Consider the following 18,679-nt stretch of genomic DNA (forward strand, 5'->3'; position numbering starts at 1 on the left):
CTTATAGCTTGTTATTTTTTAAAGTATTTGTTTATTTTCAGGGGGAGCTAGAGGTAGGAGAATGGGTGTGCCAGGACCTCCAGCTACTGCAGACGAACTCCAGATGCATGCACCACTTTGCACATCTGGCTTTATGTGGGCACTGGGGAATTGACCATGGTCGTTAGGCAGTGCAGGCAGGTGACTTAACTGCTGATCCATCTGCCCATACCTAGTTTGCTATTTTTTTTAAGTATGTTTATTTATTTATTTTCTTTTTTCTTTTGCTTTCATTTAACTTTATTTTTTTATTTTTTAAAATTTTTATTAACATTTTCCCTGATTATAAAAAAATATCCCATGGTAATTCCCTCCCTCCCCCCATACACTTTCCCTTTTGAAATTCCATTCTCCATCATATTACCTCCCCAACTCAATCATTGTACTTACATATATATAATATCAACCTATTAAGTACCCTCCTCCCTTCCTTTTCCCTTTATATATTTATTTTCAAGAAGAGAGAGAATGGACACACCAGGGCCTCCAGCCACTGCAAATGAACTCCAGGTACATGTGCTACTTAGTGCATCTGGCTTTAGTGGGTACTGGGGAATTGATCCCAGATCTTTAGGCTTTTCAGGCAAGTGCCTTAACCACCAAGCCATCTCTAGCCCCTAGCTTGGTTTTTTTTGTTGTTGAAGGAAATTAATTCTGAGTTTTCTACCATCTGGATTTTATAGGCCCTTTCTTGTGGTCCTTTGGCATGTTGCTCTGCCTTTTACATTTCTTGTGGGTTAGTAGTGAAATACAGTGGTTGATGGCATTCATGGTTGTGAGGCTAGTTGTGTTGTTGTGTGAGATTATACCCTGGTGCTGCTCTGTGCTTCTATTTAACTATAAAGCATTATTGTCTCTGAATTGTGAGGATGACTTGAATTAATGTATTCTAGCTGGGCCCTGTGCTGGATGACATTCTGGAATTCAAGTGGTCCTGCATAGGTGGTGTCTGATACATATTTCTCAGCCCTGACTAGGTCTCTATAGATGTCCCTGAGTGAGGGAGCAGTTATCTGAGGCCTGCCATCCACAAGAGCACATAGGTAGAGGTGGCAAACAAGAACCATATGTTATACTGTCCATTTAAACACTGTACTAGAAATTAGAAATGATAACAGTCTGAAATTTAGCAAACCATGGTTGGCCTCCTTAGCTGGGAGTTGTGTATTTGGATTCAGATAATCTATAGATTGAAAATACCCAGAACAAAAATGCTGTTTCTGTATTGAACGTGTACAGACTTTATTTCTTGTTGTTATTCTAGTACAGTAGAATAGCTATTCATATAGCTTTTATGTGGTATAGAAATTATGCAAGTAATCCTAAGGTGATGGAGGAGCAGTCCCTTTCAAGTACCTAGAGGCAGTGAATGTGTGCATAGTGTTTTTTAAAATAACTTTAAACTCTTTAAAATTAACTTTTAATTCTTAGATTGCTATTTGTGTAAAACAAATATTGATTTCAGATTCATTAACCATTTTCCCCTTCCTGCTTTTAGAGCCTTTTAGAAGATCCATATCCAATGGTTCGTTCCACAGGCATCCTTGGTGTTTGTAAAATAACTTGCAAATACTGGGAAATGATGCCCCCCACCATTCTTGTTGACCTCCTGAAGAAAGTCACAGGAGAGCTAGCATTTGATACAAGCTCAGCTGATGTTCGTTGTTCCATCTTTAAGGTAAGGCTTCTTAAAATTACATACAAATAGGCATAAGCAACTTACTTATTGTAAGGAGTTTTGCAGAACTATAGAAAATTTGTAGGTAATACAGAGAAGGAAAAAAATTTAGAAAATAAAACGCCTGTTGTCCACCTCAGTAGAGATAGCACTATTGATACTTGGCTATGTTTCTAAAGTAATGCTTTCAAAACTAAATCACAAGTGCCAGGTGTGCTGGCCACAGGCCTGAACTCGGGTGGCTGCATTAGGATTGTAAGTTTTAGGTCATCCTGGGCTCAGAGACTCGGTTTCAAAGAAAAGTGTTTTCTATACAAAATATCTCTGTCATGAATGAAACTAGCTATTTGGGGGTGGGAGGGGTGGTTTCCCAGAACTGTTGGATTTATTCATTTTTGTTTTTGTATACTGTCTTAGAGAAACATGATACATCTAAATGGGCTGAGTTCACAGTTTTTATGACAGCAAAAGACTGTTACCTGGCCATCTTGTGGAGCTAGTGTCTGATGCTAACAGTATGGACCTGCCCAAATGTCTTTTGACTAGCAGTGTCAGAAGCTGGTAAATGTGTGAGGCCCAGGCCTACCTGTATCAGTGAGCCTAGCTTCAGTGTCTGTTCTTCACTGAGCTAACCATTGACCCGATGCCCAAGGCTAGTCTTCATCTTCTCCAGGAATCTGTGTCTTATCCCATGGTAAATATGTGCAGACTGTAATTTGAATGCTTTGTATAGAACTTTGTATGTGGAATCTTTGGATTAATTAGAATTATGCCATCCTGTCATCACTAGTACCAGTAGGAGCTCAGCTTTGCAAAATTAGCTCACATTTACTGTCTTACGTGACCTAAACCCAGTAGCTCCTCTGGGTTTATAGAAAGAGTAACATGGACATAAAATGGTGGTCACTGACTTGCTTCTCTGTGACTGTGGTGATAAAATAACATGGACATAAAATGGTGGTCACTGACTTGCTTCTCTGTGACTGTGGTGATAAAATAACATGGACATAAAATGGTGGTCACTGACTTGCTTCTCGGTGACTGTGGTGATAAAGTAAGGGTGAGGATGGCAGCAGGAGGCAAGGAGCCGCCCCGGCAGTGCTGTGCTCATAGGAGGTCAGACTACAATACATGAAGTACTCAAGAGGCTCACACAAGGAGTTCAGTGACTGACTTTTTCAGCCTGGGAGTTGCCCACTTGGAAGCTCAGGGAGAGCCAATGACTTTCTCCTCTGGAAAGTGGTATGAGCTGCTAAAAACTATTTAATGGATTTTTGGACCGCAACTTTAGACACAACTTTAATTGACAACAACTTTCCCAGCCTATTCTGGTTCTTTCCTGTCAAAACTCCACAGCTTGGCTAAGAGAAGCTGCTAAAGATTTCCTTAAAAAACACCAAAAACAACAACAAAAAGACATGGGCTTGCTATTTAGCTTAGGCTAGTCTTGAACTCATTCTTCCTTCCTGAGCCTCTCTAGTCCCAGGACTACAGAACTGCTGCCCCACACCCAGCTTGAAGATTTGTTTCAAGTGAAACAATGGATGAGATAGTTGTTGAAGCTATATTAATTCATTCAAAGCATGGTTTTTTGTTTTGTTTTGATTTTGTTTTGTCTTTTTCAAGGTAGGATTTCACTTTAGCCGAGGCTGACATGGAATTGGCTATGTAGTCTCAGGCTGTCCTCAGACTCACAGCAATCTTACCTCTGCCTCCCCATTGCTGGGATTAAAGGCATGTGCCACCATGCCTGGCCAAAGCATGCTTTTGATGTGACTCTTAGAAAGGTGGTGTTTTCCCTTTTTTTGAGGTAGTGTCTCACTCTAGTCCCAGGCTGGATTCAACAGTGATCCTCCCACCTCTGCTTTCTGGGTACTGGGATTAAAGACATGTACTGCCACACCTGGTAAAAGGTGGTGTTTTCTGTAGCTGTCAGTGTTCATTTCATTTGGATGTTTGGATGGAACTCAGTATCATTGTGAGTACATATTTCCTACCTGAACTTTTTATTAGCTTGTCTGATTCTGAAACACCTTTTTTCTTTTTCTTTCTTTCTTTCTTTTTTTTTTTTTGTAGTGTCTGCCAATTATTTTGGATAACAAGCTGAGCCATCCGTTATTAGAACAACTTTTACCACCTCTCAGATACAGTCTCCATGATAATTCAGAGAAGGTGAGAGTGGCTTTTGTGGACTTGCTGCTGAAAATCAAAGCTGTGAGAGCTGCAAAGGTGAGTGAGTAATTTCTTATTGAAGACCTATAATAAGCAGGTGCATTTCTTTTATCTAGCAGAAAAACAAACTAATATATCTAAAAGCCTTACTAATTGCATATATATATATTATGTATGCCTGTGGTGAGGGTAGTGTGCCAGGGTCCTTTGCTGCTGCAAACAAATGCTGGATGTTTGTACCAGTTTTTACATCTGGCTATTCATGGGTGCTGAGATATTGAACCCAAGCCACCAGGCTTTGCATGCAAACACCTTTAGCCACTGAGTTATCTCCTCAGTCCCAGTAATCACATTTAAAACAATTCAATAACTGCTATGTTTAATAACTTGTTTGTTATAAAAATTTGTTTTAAGCCGGGCATGGTGGCGCACGCCTTTAATCCCAGCACTCGGGAGGCAGAGGTAGGAGGATTGCCGTGAGTTTGAGGCCACCCTGAGACTCCATAGTGAATTCCAGGTCAGCCTGGGCTAGAGTGAGACCCTACCTCAAAAAACCCAAAACAAAACAAAAAAACCTTTGTTTTATGTTTTTCATTGAAAGTTCTAGATATATTATCAGTCCTCGGTTCCTTTTGGAAAGACACTAACAAACAATCCCTCGTAATGTCTTTTATCACATGTAGAAATATGGTGTGATATGTAACTATTGCCACATAATAAGCACTTAGAAAACTAGACTGGGCGCTCTCCTGCTCTCACAGGAAACAAGGAAATACTTGTCACTTGGTAAATGTACACTTGGGCATGGCACAATTTATGACATGGCTGTCCTCTGTCAGGTTTATTTTTTTTGGTCATACTGGGGATTGAACCCAGGGTCCATGCATGCTAATGTTCAAACACTGAGGCATATCCCTAGCTTCTTTTTACTTTTTTTGTTGTGAGATAGGGTCTCACTTTGTTGTCAAGGCTGGCTTTGAACTAATCTAGTCCAGGCAGGTCTTGAACTTGTAATCCTCCTGTCTTAGCTACTGGGTAACTGGAATTATAGTTGTGTGTGACCAGGCCCATCTTTTTAGTTTCAATTTCTTGCTAAAAATTTGGTAGTAATTTTTTCTTCCTTTTTTTCAAACAAACTCCAGATGCTTGCGCCACATTGTGCATCTGACTTATGTGGGTCCTGGGGTATTGAAACCGGGTCCTTTGGTTTTGCAGGTAAATGCCTTAACTGCTAAGCCATCTCTCCAGCCCTAAAATAAATATTTTTATTTATATGAGAAAGAGAAAAGTGAGAGACAGAGAGAGTATGGATGTGCCAGGACCTCTTGCCACTGCAACTTTAGAGGCATTTTCCCCTTTGTGCATCTAGCTAGTTGTAATGTTTTTGACCTTGCTTTTGGTAAGGCTTTGAGCTTTTTCCCTAGTATAACAGTTTTCAGACATTAACTTGAAAAATATTCTTTTGTTATGCCATCAGCTGAATAGTCTTGTACATGTAAGTTTTCTGTGTGACTATAAAAGAGGAAGGATAGAGCCAGAGCCAGATGTGGTGGCGCACACCTTTAATCTCAGCACTTGGGAGGCTGAGGCAGAAGGCTTGCTATGAGTTCCAGGTCAGCCTGGGCTGGAGTGAGGCCTTACCTCAAAACAAACAAGAGCAAGGAGAGGTCTTGGTTATAGTTGGTGATGTAGTACTTGCACAGCATTTGTGAGGTGCTGACTTCCATCCCTAGTACTGAGGAAGGGGAAAAAATAAATAAATAGGGCTGGAGAGATGGCTTAGCGGTTAAGCGCTTGCCTGTGAAGCCTAAGGACCCCAGTTCTAGGCCCGGTTCTCCAGGTCCCACGTTAGCCAGATGCACAAGGGGGCGCACGCGTCTGGAGTTCGTTTGCAGAGGCTGGAAGCCCTGGCGTGCCCATTCTCTCTCTCTCCCTCTATCTGTCTTTCTCTCTGTGTCTGTCACTCTCAAATAAATAAATAAATAAAATTAAAAAATAAATAAATAAATAAATAAATAAATAAATAAAAATGCAAGGAGAAACTTTCTGTGGAACAACTCTTAAAAGCCATATATACCACAATGTAGATATATTTGTAGTGTGTGACCAGCTAAGTGAAATTGGGAACTTAGGTCCAAGTATACATATGCTCAAATATGCATACCTATCTCTGGAAGATATTTTAACACACATTGTAGCACTTGACTGAGGTGAGGCAGGCACCAAGGGAGCCTTTGCCACTGTAGAAGGCACCTGTGTCAAAAGAATAAGAATCTCAATGTCATAGTCAACTGAGTTGCTTTGGTACTTTGGTTGAGAATTACAAACATTTGTGGACTGTGTTCTGTTGCCCAATTTGTCTGGTATTTGAGGGCCATTTGCGTATGGTATTACAAACTTACAGAATGTCTTACCGTATAAGCTCTCTGGCTTTGTTACTTTTTAGTTTCTTTCAGAACTCTGGGTGTTTTAAGTCCTGTACATTTCCTTATAGGTTTTAGAGTCAACATGTGTATATTTTCAACAATACATTACATTGAGGTCTTTATTGCTTTTGTTTTAGCAGCCTTTGAAAACTTTAGGTGTGAACTGATGGGGAAATTTTTGACTTTGTGTTGTGTTTAAAGTATAAGTAGGTAACGGATAGAGCTGAAATAGGGAGACCACTGGTTTCTGGTTACTTATTGGGATCTGCCCGGGAGAACTGGTAAGGAAGTGCCAGGTTAGGAGAGCAACAGGGCTGCAGCAAACGAGGCTCTGCTTGTCAGCAGAGGAAACAAGTGTTGTGTACTCATTTCAGCCCTGAGCTTGAAATTCGCTAAGGCACACAAGCCAAGGGGAGTGAGCATGGAGGTGGTCTGAGGAAGGAGGGCTGTTTTTAGCTCACTTTAGGAGTACCATCTGTCAGGGAGGAAGGTTATGTTTGATTATTAATGGACAAGTTGGTCAGTTGGGTCTTCTGCGTCTAGATTTAGGAATGTGAGTTTTGCTTCTTATTTTAGTTGACTGTGCCCCAGGTCACACTGAATATGTCAATAGAAGCTCTTCTGTGTGGCCTGGCTGGATCTGTATACCCATAAGCCCTTGAACTATGCCATCTGTGAGAGCCAAGGAACTGTAGTTGAGTAGGTGCAAGTGCTTTGGATCTTGCGCTTGACATCAATTTCTTACCCAGTTGTGAAATGACAATAAATGCTGGTGCTGAGTTTAGTGCCTGGCTGTCCTTAGAAATATCTATCACCAGCAGCAGCATGATCTCTCCTAGATCTGTTCAGAAGAACAGCTTGTGCCTTGTACTCACAAATAACCTTGGACTGGTGCCTTTAGCCAAGAAGTGTGTATGCATTGGGGTGGGGGCAGGAGGGCCGTATGGAGGAGCCGAGGGAGAAGTTGCCCAGGTGTCAGAAATCAGTTCTATGGAATATGTGACTGTGGGAGCCCTGCTATTGAAGAGAGATGCTATCCTGGAGGATTTTTTTTTTTTTTTTTCTGAGCCAGGGTCTCACCCTAGCCCAGGCTAACCTGGAATACATTCTGTAGTCTCAGGGTGGCCTTCAAACTCATAGGGGTCCTCCTACCTCTGCTTCCCTAGTGCTAGGATTAAAGGTGTACACCACCATGTCTGCTGTCCTGGAGTATTTTTTTTCCTTATTTCTTTTTTTTAAATTTTTATTAACATTTTCCATGATTACAAAATATATCCCATGGTAATTCCCTCCCTCCCCACCCCCACACTTTCCCATTTGAAATTCCATTCTGTCCTTGAGTATTTTAAGGAGGAATGCCCTGATCCTTTTAGTGGAGTATCCATTTCAAAACTAACACATTTTATATGTGTGTGTGTGTGTGTGTGTGCGCGCGCGCGCAATTTTTTTTAATGAGTAAGAGAGAAAGAATGAATTGGCATGCCAGGGACTCTAGCTACTGTGATTGAACTCCAGACTCCTGCATACCTAGTGCACATGCATGACCTTGTGCTTGCGTCACCTTGTGAGTCTGGCTTACGTGGGATCTGAAGAGTTGAACCTGGGTCCTTAGGCTTTATAGATAAGCACCTTAACCACTAAATCATCTCTTCAGCCCTATAAGAGCTATCTTGTGTGTGCTAATTGTTCTGTTAATTATTGCCAATCTTCTCAACAGCCTTATGCCTGGGTACTGTACATGTTATTGGGACTTTTTAAAAATGTAGATTTTTTTTTTCATGTCAGATTCTAGTACAGTCATTTGAAATGAATTTTTTTGAACATAAAAATGAGTTCCTCTGGCTATGTTATGATACCTTGAGCATTTTAAAGATTATGGGAGCCATTATTTCCTTCTGCTTTTTTTTTTTTTCCTCACAGTTTTGGAAAATATGTCCCATGGAGGACATTTTGATTCGTCTGGAAATGGATGCTCGACCCGTGTCTCGGCGCCTGGTGAGCCTCATCTTCAATTCTTTCCTGCCTGTGAACCAGCCAGAAGAGATCTGGTGCGAGCGCTGTGTCACACTGATCCAGATGAACCGGGCAGCTGCCAGGAAGTTCTATCAGTATGCCCACGAGCACACCGCCTGCACCAACATAGGTCTGGACCTCTGCCTCCTCTCAGCTCCTGCTGCTTTCCCCCAGAGCATAATTAATGCACGCTACATTCACTCAGTGTTTGCTACTTATGTAGGCTTCATACCACTTAAGATTATACTCTTCCTGGTTAGAATTTTGTAGAAGGAACACATGATTGTTGGTTGTTTTAACCATTCAGTAAAGCTCATCCATGTGAGTAATTATTGTTTGTTTGTTTGTTTTTACGCATTCAGCAAAGCTCATTCATGTCATTCGCCACTGCTTGAATGCTTGCATCCAAAGAGCTCTGAGGGAGCATCGGGAGACCTATGAGGAGTGTGAGAAAGAGAACGCCAGTGTGAGTAGCCCTCTCGCCTCTACTTGATATCATCCCCGTGATCTGTTGTGTTGGATTTATTACCCATTTGTTCCTTTAGTAGGGGTACTTAAGCACATTGTGTGTGTGTGTGTTTGAAGTAGGTAGGGTTTCACTCTAGCCCAGGCTGACCTGGAACTCTCTTTGTAGTTCCAGGCTAGCCTTGAATTCATAGTGGTCCTGCACTTCTGCCTCTTGAGTATTGGGATTAAAGGTGTGTGCCACCATGCTTGGCCCAAGCCCATTTTTAAAAAGATTATAGATAGGGCTGGAGAGATGGCTTAGTGGTTCAGCGCTTGCCTGTGAAGCCTAAGGACCCCGGTTCGAGGCTCCATTCCCCAGGACCCATGTTAGCCAGATGCACAAGGGGGCTCATGCATCTGGAGTTCGTTTGCAGTGGCTGGAGGCCCTGGTGCGCCCATTCTCTCTCTCTTCTCTCTCTCTCTCTCTCTCTCTCTCTCTCTCTCTGTGCCTCTTTCTCTGTCTGTCACTCTCAAATAAATAAATCAAAGTAACAACAAAAAAGATTATATATTATATTTTTTGAAATAATTGGTAGGTTTGTTTTGTATTTCACTTTTAGAGTAGGTTACTGTACAGAGGGGGAATGTTCTTATTGGTGGCACTTTGCTCTATTTCCTTTCCCCTGAGCCTTTCTGTCTTTGGTTCCCCATGGGTATAGCCCAGTTGGGCTAGATTCTGGATGCGGAGCTGGTGTCAGTCAGCTACTGACATGAGACTCTTAGAAATATGTTGGGGTTGAACTTCTGGATGTAAATTTTGTGTAGAATTCCCTTTAAAACATTGGCTCTTCAGGGCTGGATAGTTAGCACTGTTGCGAAAAGTGCTTACCACACACATGAGGACCTTTGTTCAGATCCCTAGAACCTACATAAAGCCAGACACGGTAGCCCAACTATTTATAATCTCAGTTCTCCTATGGTGATATGATAGCTAAATGTGGAGAAGGTACAGTTGCTTCTTGGTGTTTTTATTGATCAAATTAAGATTTCTGCTGGTTTCATATTTGAGTAGTTAGTACTGAGCAGACATCCTCCTCATGACAAAGTAGTCTCCTTTTAGAAAATTATTCTATCACCCTGTGTTTACTGATTGCTGTTGGCAGTGCTGGTCACTATGTTATAGCCACACAAGACACAAACAAATGTGGCCACCAGCTTTGGAGAGGGGTTATAGTGCATGTGTAGCTTGCACTGAGAATTCTGGTACTGGGTCATTGTGCACTGCCAGCATCATAGGAAAATATGAGGAGGTTTGTTTTTCAAGAAATCTGTGGTGTTTTTTTTTTTTTTTTTAAATTTTTCGAGGTAGAGTCACTCTGGTCTAGGCTGACCTGGAATTCACTATGTAGTCTTAGGCTGGCCTCGAACTCATGGCGATCCTTCTACTTCTGCCTCCCCAGTGCTGGGATTAATGGCATGTGCTACCAAGCCCAGCTGAAACCTGTGATTTTAGTAGTTGTTGGAGATCATTAGTCATTAGCTGTGGGTTATGTCCCAGTGGCTGCAGAAGGAAGGTGGCTGCTGTGGGAGGGATTTGTAGCTGTACTAAGTGGTTGCCTTCTTATTGTATTATAGTTCTATTTGTTTGGTATGGAGAAGGGGTAAAGAGTGACAGTTTCTTATTTTAGGGGCATTTTAATTCAATTTAATTTTGTTAAAGGACATAGGGTTAATTTAGAATTTATTTCTTGAATGGAATTTAAAAGCAAATTTATCCCCTTAATAGAGTTTGAAAGTAGTAATAAAATCATGGTATGACATGAAAATCAGCTTCACTTTATTTTTTTAATTTTTTTTTTTTTTTAATTTACTAGAGAGAGAAAGAGGGAGAGAATGGGTATGCCAGGACCTCCAGCCACTGCAAACGAACTCCAGGCACATGTGCCACCATGTGCATGTGGCCTATGTGGGTCCTGGTGAATCAAACCTGGGTCCTTTGGCTTTGTAGGCAAGCACCTTAACTGCTCTTCAGCTCCACTTTCTTTTTTAAAAATACTTTGTTTTATTTATGAGAAAGAGACAGGCAGAGAAAGAGACAGAGCGCGCGCGTGCGCTTGACAAGGTCTCTAGCTGCTGCAAACAAACTCAAGACACATGCAGCATTCTGTGCATCTGGCTTACGTAGGTACTGGGGAATTGCGCCTGGGTGATTAGGCTTTGCAGGTGAGCGACTCAACCTCTAAGCCATTTCTCAGCCCAGCTTTACATTCTTTATGCTTCTACTTTGGGTCTGTAATCTGAGATGCGATTTTGAAAATACTGTTGATGTCTTTTATACTTGTTTTTAGATTCTTTCACAGTAACATTATTTGTGTGTTAGGTACTGGACAAAACACTTTCTGTGAATGACATTGGGTCCATGGCAGGGTTACTAGAAATCATTGTGATCCTCTGGAAAAGCATTCATAGAAGTCTGGAAAATAATAAAGAGGCCAAAGTTTACACCATTAACAAGTTTGCTTCTGCGCTCCCAGAGTACTTGAAGGTATTCAAGGTAAGTTGTGAGCTACGTTATAAGTAGGGTGCATAGTGATGATGTCGCCTTAATCTTTAGTAGAAGTTCTGTCTTGTGTGCTCAGGAAGAAGGTGGCATTTACATCACAGTGTGACTACTGTCTTCCTCTTCTTTTTATCCTTGACATCCAGAGTGACACCTAGGGTGAGAAATTAGTATTTCTATGTGATGTTAGATAGTATTTTCAGATCTATTCTGACTTTCAGGGTTAAGAAGAAGGTTGTGTGAACAGGAAGGTTCAATAGTGCCTAGCTCTTGTGAGTACCTCCTAAGGTATCTGGAGGCTCACCACAAGCAGTGAGTCATGAATGTATGGATCAGGACAAACAGACCATGTGTGGTTTCATTTTTATTTAAAATTTATGTGACTGTGTGTGTGTGTTTTGTTTGTTTGTTTTTGAGAGAAGAGAGAGAGGAAGACAGGGAGAGAGAATGGGTGCACTAGGGTCTTCAGCCACTGAGAATGAACTCCAGATGTGTGCACCCCCTTGTTCACATGTGTGACGCTACATGCTTGTATCAGTTTGCATCTGGCTACATGGGACCTAGAGATTTGAACATGAGTTATTAGCCTTCGTAGGCAGGATCCTTAACTGCTAAGCCATCCTTCCAGTCCTTTATTTTTATTTTTAAATGACTTTTAATTGATAAAAATTGTTTAGCTGGCTGTGGTGGTACACGCCTTTAATCCCAGCACTCAGAAGGCAGAGGTAAGAGGGTCACCATGAGTTTGAGTCTACTCTGAAGGTACATAGTAAATTCCAGGTCACCCTGGGCTAGAGTGAGACCCTATCTCAAAAAAACTACACACAAAAAATTGTTTGAATTCTTCTGTTCTACATGTTTTGGAATATAGATCATCTGTGGAATTGTTAAACTGAGTATTTAACACATCCATCCCCACATTTACCGTTTTTTATGTTAACAATACTTAATCTGCTCTATTCAGAATTTTCAAGAATATACACACTTGGGCTTGGGAGATGGCTCAGTGCTTAAGAGCACATGCTACTTAAGCATGAGGGCCTCTAGGGGGCCAGAGACAAGCAAGTTTGGCTCCCCAAAACCATTGTAAAAAGTTGGGTGTGGGGGCTGGAGAGATGGCTTAGCTGTTGAAGCACTTGCCTGCAAAGCTTAACAAGCTGGGTTTGGTTCCCCAGTGTCCACGTAAAGCCAGATGTGCATAGTGCCACATGCATCTGGAGTTCATTTGCAGCAGCTGGAAGCCATGGGTGTACCCATTCTCTCTGTCTTGTCTCTGTTCTCTATATCTCTGCTTGCAAATAAATAAGTAAAATTATTTTAAAAGTTGGACATGGTGGCACATGCCTTTAATCCCTGCACTCAGGAGGCAGAGGTAGAGGATCGCTATGAGTTCAAGGCTACCCTGACATTACATATAGTGAATTCCATGTCAACATGGGCTAGAGCAAGACCCTACCTCAAAAAATAAAATAAAATAAAAAATAAAAAAAAACCTGGGTGTGCTCACATATGTCTGTAACCCTAGTCCATTGGGGTGCATGCATACCAGAGAGTTGTTGAGGTTCAGTAATGGATAGCAGCTCTAGGTTAAGGGAGAGACTCTCTCTCAAGGAAATATTTGCATGAGTGATAAAGATACCTCACATTTTTCTTTAGTGTCTGCATGGCAACTGCACACACACACATTCAAATAAAAAACACAAAGAAAAACCCACATTGTTATTATTTTTGCCTACATGTTGTATAGTAGGTGAGATTATTCCTCTTCTCTTAACTGGAACTTACATCCTCTGAGCAACAAACATATCCCCATCCCAGCCCATGGTAACCACCATTCTGGGTGTGTGTCTGATTTATGTTTGGATAAAGGAGGCCTTCTAAAATCTTTCACTTTTGAAGAAAGTTAATATTTCAAAACCACATCTTAAAAAAGATTAACAGGTAACAAAGTGAGTATATTCCCCACTTGAAAAGATGGCATAGTTTTGGAACAATCATAGATCTCATGAGCCATCCTTTTCGTCCTCTGTGTTAGCCTTAACTCTTTTTAGCAACTGTTTCTGTGGCTTTGACCATGCCACATTTTTGAGCCTTACTTCTTTGGCTTGTCAAGTCTCTAATCTGCGCTCTGACTAAAATAAAAGCACAGCTTGTCCATGGAGGCAAATCATTTCAGGTGCTGAATTTGCCAGTAAACATTAAAAATTGATTATCTTGGACTGCACATTATTTCAGAACTCTCCAGAGATAGAAAGAAGCCATAGAATGCACTTGGGCTGGCAGTGACTGGTATTTATGAAGGTGATGGGCAAGCACATCAGTCTACTTGTAGCATTAAGATGTGATTGATTGATTGATTGATTTCTTTGTTTTTGATTTTTCAAGGTACGGTCTCACTCTGGCTCAGGCTGACCTGGAATTAACTATGTAGTCTCAGGGTGGCCTTGAACTCATGGCAGTCCTCCTACCTCTTCCTCCTGAGTGCTGGGATTAAAGATGTGCACCACTATGCCTGGTTAAGATGAGATTTTATTTTATTTTATTTTTCGAGGTAGGGTATCACTCTGGCTCAGGCTGACCTGGAATTAACTATGTAGTCTCAGTTTGGCCTCGAACTCACAGCGATACTCCTACCTCTACCTTCTGAGTGCTGGGATTAAAGGTGTGCGCCACCATGCCTGGTTTAAGATGAGATTTCTTATGGAAAGTTGGAAGTCCAGGTGGGTTGCAGTAACTGAACAACACATCAGACTTGGTTTCTTTTCTTTTTTTATGTATATTTATAAAAATATTATTTACTTTTTCTTTGGATCCACTGTTGCCTTGTTGACGGAGTCTGAGCAGTTAAAATTGGCTCATTTGACTTTATTGTTGCAATAATAGTACTAATAGATGCAATTTGTCATAGTCAGCAATAATAGGTTCACTGTGCCCATTTTCCTGTTTTTTTTTTTTCTTTTAGTCTTTAACAGCCCTCTCTGTATTTTCATGCTTTTTTTTTTTTCTCTTTTAGACAAGCCCAATGGACTGGACTTTTTTGTTTTGTTTTGTTTTTTGAGGTAGAGTCTCACTCTAGCTCAGGCTTACCTGGAATTCACTTTGTAGTCTCAGGGTGGCCTTGAACTCATGGCAATCCTCCTACCTCTGCCTCCTGAGTGCTGGGATTAAAGGCGTGCGCCACCATGCCCTGCTGACTTTTTTTTTTTTTTTTAAATGCACAAGAGCAAGAGAGAAAATTGGCATGCCAGGGCCTCCAGCCACTGTAATGGAACTGCAGACGTTTGTGCCATCTTGTGTACATGTGCAACCTTGGGCACTGTCACCTTGTGCATCTGGTTTACATGGGATCTGGAGAGTAGAACATGAGTCCTTAGACTTAGCAAGCACCTTAACTACTGGCCATCTCTCCAGCCCCCTCTCTATATTTTGAGAGAGGGAAACTGGCTCTGAGTTTAGCCTCTTTCCTCTATTTTACCAGCTTTTGGAACTCACTGGACTTGGATTTAGCTTTGTAGCTCCAAAGGATGTGTGTTCCCTCTGTATGACACCATCTTCCTTATGACAGTCTGGTTTGGAGGCCTGAGTAGATAGTTCAGTCTATGAAGTGCTTGCTGTACAACCTTGAGAACCTGACTTTGGATCACATATAAAAGTTGAGCATTGCAGAGTATGCCTATAATCCCAGTGTTGAGGAGGCGGAGACAAGAGGGTCCCTGAATCTTTCTTGCTGGCTAGTCTAGCTGAATTGGTGAGCTCCTGGCTCATTGAGAGACAGTTTCTCAAAAAATAAGGTTTAGAACAAGTGAGGAAGATACCCAGTGTGAGCCTGTGGCCTCCACACATATACATACACATGTGCATGCACATCACTTACACACATACAAGAATGCTTAGTTTTGTAGGATCATCTTTGAATAATTCCCTCTTGAGGGTTGTGTTCAGAATATCAGATATCTAGTTAACTTTTCCCATCTACCAGAATGGTTTGAAAGTAGAGTTAGTTCCACGACTGCCTGGACCTTTGCCTCTTCTGGTTTGTTGTGTGTCACGTGACTTGGAGTGGTGTCTGGCACAGCTGGTGCTTAGTACTGAACGTGATGCGAAAAATCTCAGGATATGCGATTTGACGATAATTTTCTCACTCCTCAAATCCAAGGGGCACCATTAGGTTTTATTTTCTCTTTAGACTTTGAAGGAATTACTGGGCTGTATTCAAACCAATTTTGGAACAAATTGTGAGGAAAAATGTCATAGTGTCACATACCTTATGTTAGCTTTGCGTTTCTTTTTGTGTTCCAGGATGAGCGCTGCAAGATCCCTTTATTCATGCTCATGTCCTTCTTGCCAGCATCAGCTGTCCCTGCGTTCAGGTATGCTGCCACAAGGCCAGGTTCTCAGTAGCTGTTGGGCTTTTCTGTCACTGATGGTATGCTTCTGCCCTCTCCTTCCTGTTTGGGGATAGGTGAGGATATGATTTCCATGGGCTCTGGCATTAGACAACAAAGGAGAGACCTTGATGAGCTAAACCATGTGTTCACTTTAAAGTCTGGGCAATATTGTAATAATCTGGTGTTGTAAAACTAGAGTCTATGGCCACCACAAGCGTAGGATATGGCACGAGTACAAAATATACATGGGTCTAGGCATGGTGATGCATGATTTTAATCCCAGCACTTGGGAGGCGGAGATAGGAGGAATGCCATGAGCTTGAGGCCATTCTGAGACTTCATAGTGAACTCCAGGTCAGCCTGGGCTAAAGTGAAACCCTACCTCAAAAAAACAAAAAAGAGGGCTGGGGGTATGGCTTAGCAGTTAAGGCATTTGCCTGCAAAGCCAAAGGACTCAGGTTTGATTCCCTGGGACCTACATAAGCCAGATGCATTAGGTGGCACAGGCATCCAGAAATCATTTGCAGTGGCTAGAGGCCCTGGCATGCCCATTCTCTCTGTCTCTCTCTCATTCTCTCAAATAGATAAAAACCAAAAACGAAAAAAATATATATGCACACACAAATATACATACATGAGTTGGAACCTTGGAAGGGTGTAAAATATTGATTATACTTAAAGTGTCATTTTGGATAGGTGGTAAATAAGATAGGCTTTTGAAATCCTTTTTTTCTAGTTCTCTTTACACTTTATACATATCTACTGTGGGAGAGATAACTCAATAGGTAAAGTGCTCACTGCTTAAGTCAGAGTTCCCAAGTTTGATCCTTAAACCCCACATAAAATGGTGGAAGCTATGGTGGGCTTCTTCTGTAATACCAGCATGCTGACTTGGAGGTAGAAGGTGGGGACAGAATTGCTCTAGAAGCTCCTGATGAACATAGCAAAGAATAGCAGGACAAGAATCCATTGTGAGAAACCCTTCTTCAAATGAGTTGGAAAGGCAAGGACCAACTCAGCTTCCACATGCATCATGCACTCACACATGTGCACACACTTGAATATAAAAAAGCTCCACACACATACACATATGGATTGGGGACATGGCTCAGTGATAAAGCACTTGCCACACAAATGAGCAGACTGAAGGTTTTGATCCCCAGACCCCAGCTGAAAAAGCCGGAAACCATGATTGTCTTTTCTTATCCCAGCATGGTGGGAGGAGAATTTCCCAGAAATTCATAGACCAGCTAGCCTGACGAACAGCAATGAGGATGAGAGACTGTCTCAAAGTGGAAGGGTAGGACTGACACCTTGAAGTTGTCTTTTTTTTTTTTTTTTTGGTTTTTCGAGGTGGGGTCTCTCTCTGGCTCAGGCTGACCTGGAATTCACTATGTAGTCTTAGGATGGCCTTGAACTCTTGGCAATCCTCCCACCTCTGCCTCCTGAGTGCTGGGATTAAAGGCATGCGCCACCATACCCAGCTCTGAAGTTGTCTTCTAATCCCACATGCACATGACTGTACTCAAAAATCTGAAAACACATTTTATTTTTTAAGTGAAATAAAATATACATATCTGAGCCGGGCGTGGTGGTGCATGCCTTTAATCCCAGCACTCGGGAGGCAGAGGTAGGAGGATCGCCGTGAGTTCAAGGCCACCCTGAGACTACAGAGTTAATTCCAGGTCAGCCTGGACCAGAGTGAGACCCTACCTTGAAAAGCCAAAAAAAAACAAAAACAAAAACAAAACATATCTGGCTTGCACACGACCCTTTTTGTGGTAGCTGAGGAGCAATCTCAGTGCCTTACATATGCTGGGCATGTAGTTGGTCACTGAAATACTATTCACATCGTCTTTTTTTTTTAATTGGGACAATGTAACTGTAGAGTTTTGTCTGCTTATGAGTGAAAGTTACTTATTTTATTTATACTTACAAAAGAAATTTCCTGTTGCTCAACAAATATGAATGCCCTAAATTTGGATCCTTTGCTGTAGTCTCTGACAGAAACAAAAAAGTGGTGTAGTGTAGGTCAGGTATCAGTGCTCTAAGGTCTGTACACCCTTGGCTGATGGCATCTTGATTTTCCTCACCTTGTAAGAAAATGAAGGTTTTGTGTTGAGGTACTAATCTGATTTTATGTATTTGACTTTCTCAGCTGTGGTGTGATTTCTGTCCTGAGAAACCATGAGGAGAGCACTGCAGGAAGTAGCTATTGCACCTTGCTGGATTGTCTCTGCTCCTGGGGACAGATGGGACATGTCTTAGAGCTCATTGATGACTGGCTCCCCGTGGAGCCACCCCAGGACAAGGTGTGTTTGTGTTGTGCTCTTGTAGAATATGGCAAGTGAGGGCAACTGTGTATTGGAAATTATATCGTGTTCTGGGCACATAAGCTCTAACTGCCGATTTGTCCTTCTGTTCTCTTTCAGAGTAATTTGTCCTGTAAGCGTAAAGTGCAAATCCATGACACCCACCCAGCCAAACCTGAATTAGCATTATTGTACATAGAGTATTTGCTGACTCATCCAAAGAATCGAGAGTGCCTACTCTCTGCACCCCAGAAGAAACTTAACCATATTTTGAAAGCACTTGAGATGTCAAAGGCAAGTTTAAAAAAAAAATTATATATATTATATTCCCCCCCCCCGGTTCCTGTTTCTCTGGGTCCCTCCTCAGTGAGGTTATGGGATTCACTGTGGGGTAATAAAGGCCTCAGTCAGTCCCAGTGGGGTAGTGGGGGGACCATGCCTCAGGGTCCCCCTCACTCTATGTCTCTTACAGTCTTTCCGCTCCCTCTTCCACAATGTTCCCTGAGCCATGGCAGGCCTGTTGGCAGTTAGTTAGTTATTTATGAGAGCGAGGGATAGAGAGGGAGAAAATGAGTACCTCCAGCCACTGCAAATGAACTCTAGATGCATGTGCTACCATGTGCATCTGGCTTATTGGGTTCTGG

At 41.8% G+C, this 18,679-nt stretch overlaps 1 protein-coding gene across 2 annotated transcripts in view; it reads left to right on the top strand.

Annotated features, from left to right (window-relative positions):
• Positions 1-18,679, top strand: part of Ncapg2 (non-SMC condensin II complex subunit G2) — a 77,229-nt gene that overhangs the window by 32,071 nt on the left and 26,479 nt on the right. For both annotated transcript variants that reach the window (XM_045160698.1, XM_045160699.1), the window contains exons 13-20: positions 1,538-1,717; positions 3,794-3,946; positions 8,236-8,458; positions 8,691-8,794; positions 11,156-11,329; positions 15,635-15,705; positions 17,882-18,035; positions 18,156-18,329. In XM_045160698.1, the coding sequence (XP_045016633.1) occupies positions 1,538-1,717; positions 3,794-3,946; positions 8,236-8,458; positions 8,691-8,794; positions 11,156-11,329; positions 15,635-15,705; positions 17,882-18,035; positions 18,156-18,329 (1,233 nt within the window). The remainder of the gene's footprint in view (positions 1-1,537; positions 1,718-3,793; positions 3,947-8,235; positions 8,459-8,690; positions 8,795-11,155; positions 11,330-15,634; positions 15,706-17,881; positions 18,036-18,155; positions 18,330-18,679) is intronic.

Source organism: Jaculus jaculus, chromosome 10 (assembly GCF_020740685.1).
Source record: "Jaculus jaculus isolate mJacJac1 chromosome 10, mJacJac1.mat.Y.cur, whole genome shotgun sequence".
In the NCBI taxonomy this organism is placed as follows: Eukaryota; Metazoa; Chordata; class Mammalia; order Rodentia; family Dipodidae; genus Jaculus; species Jaculus jaculus.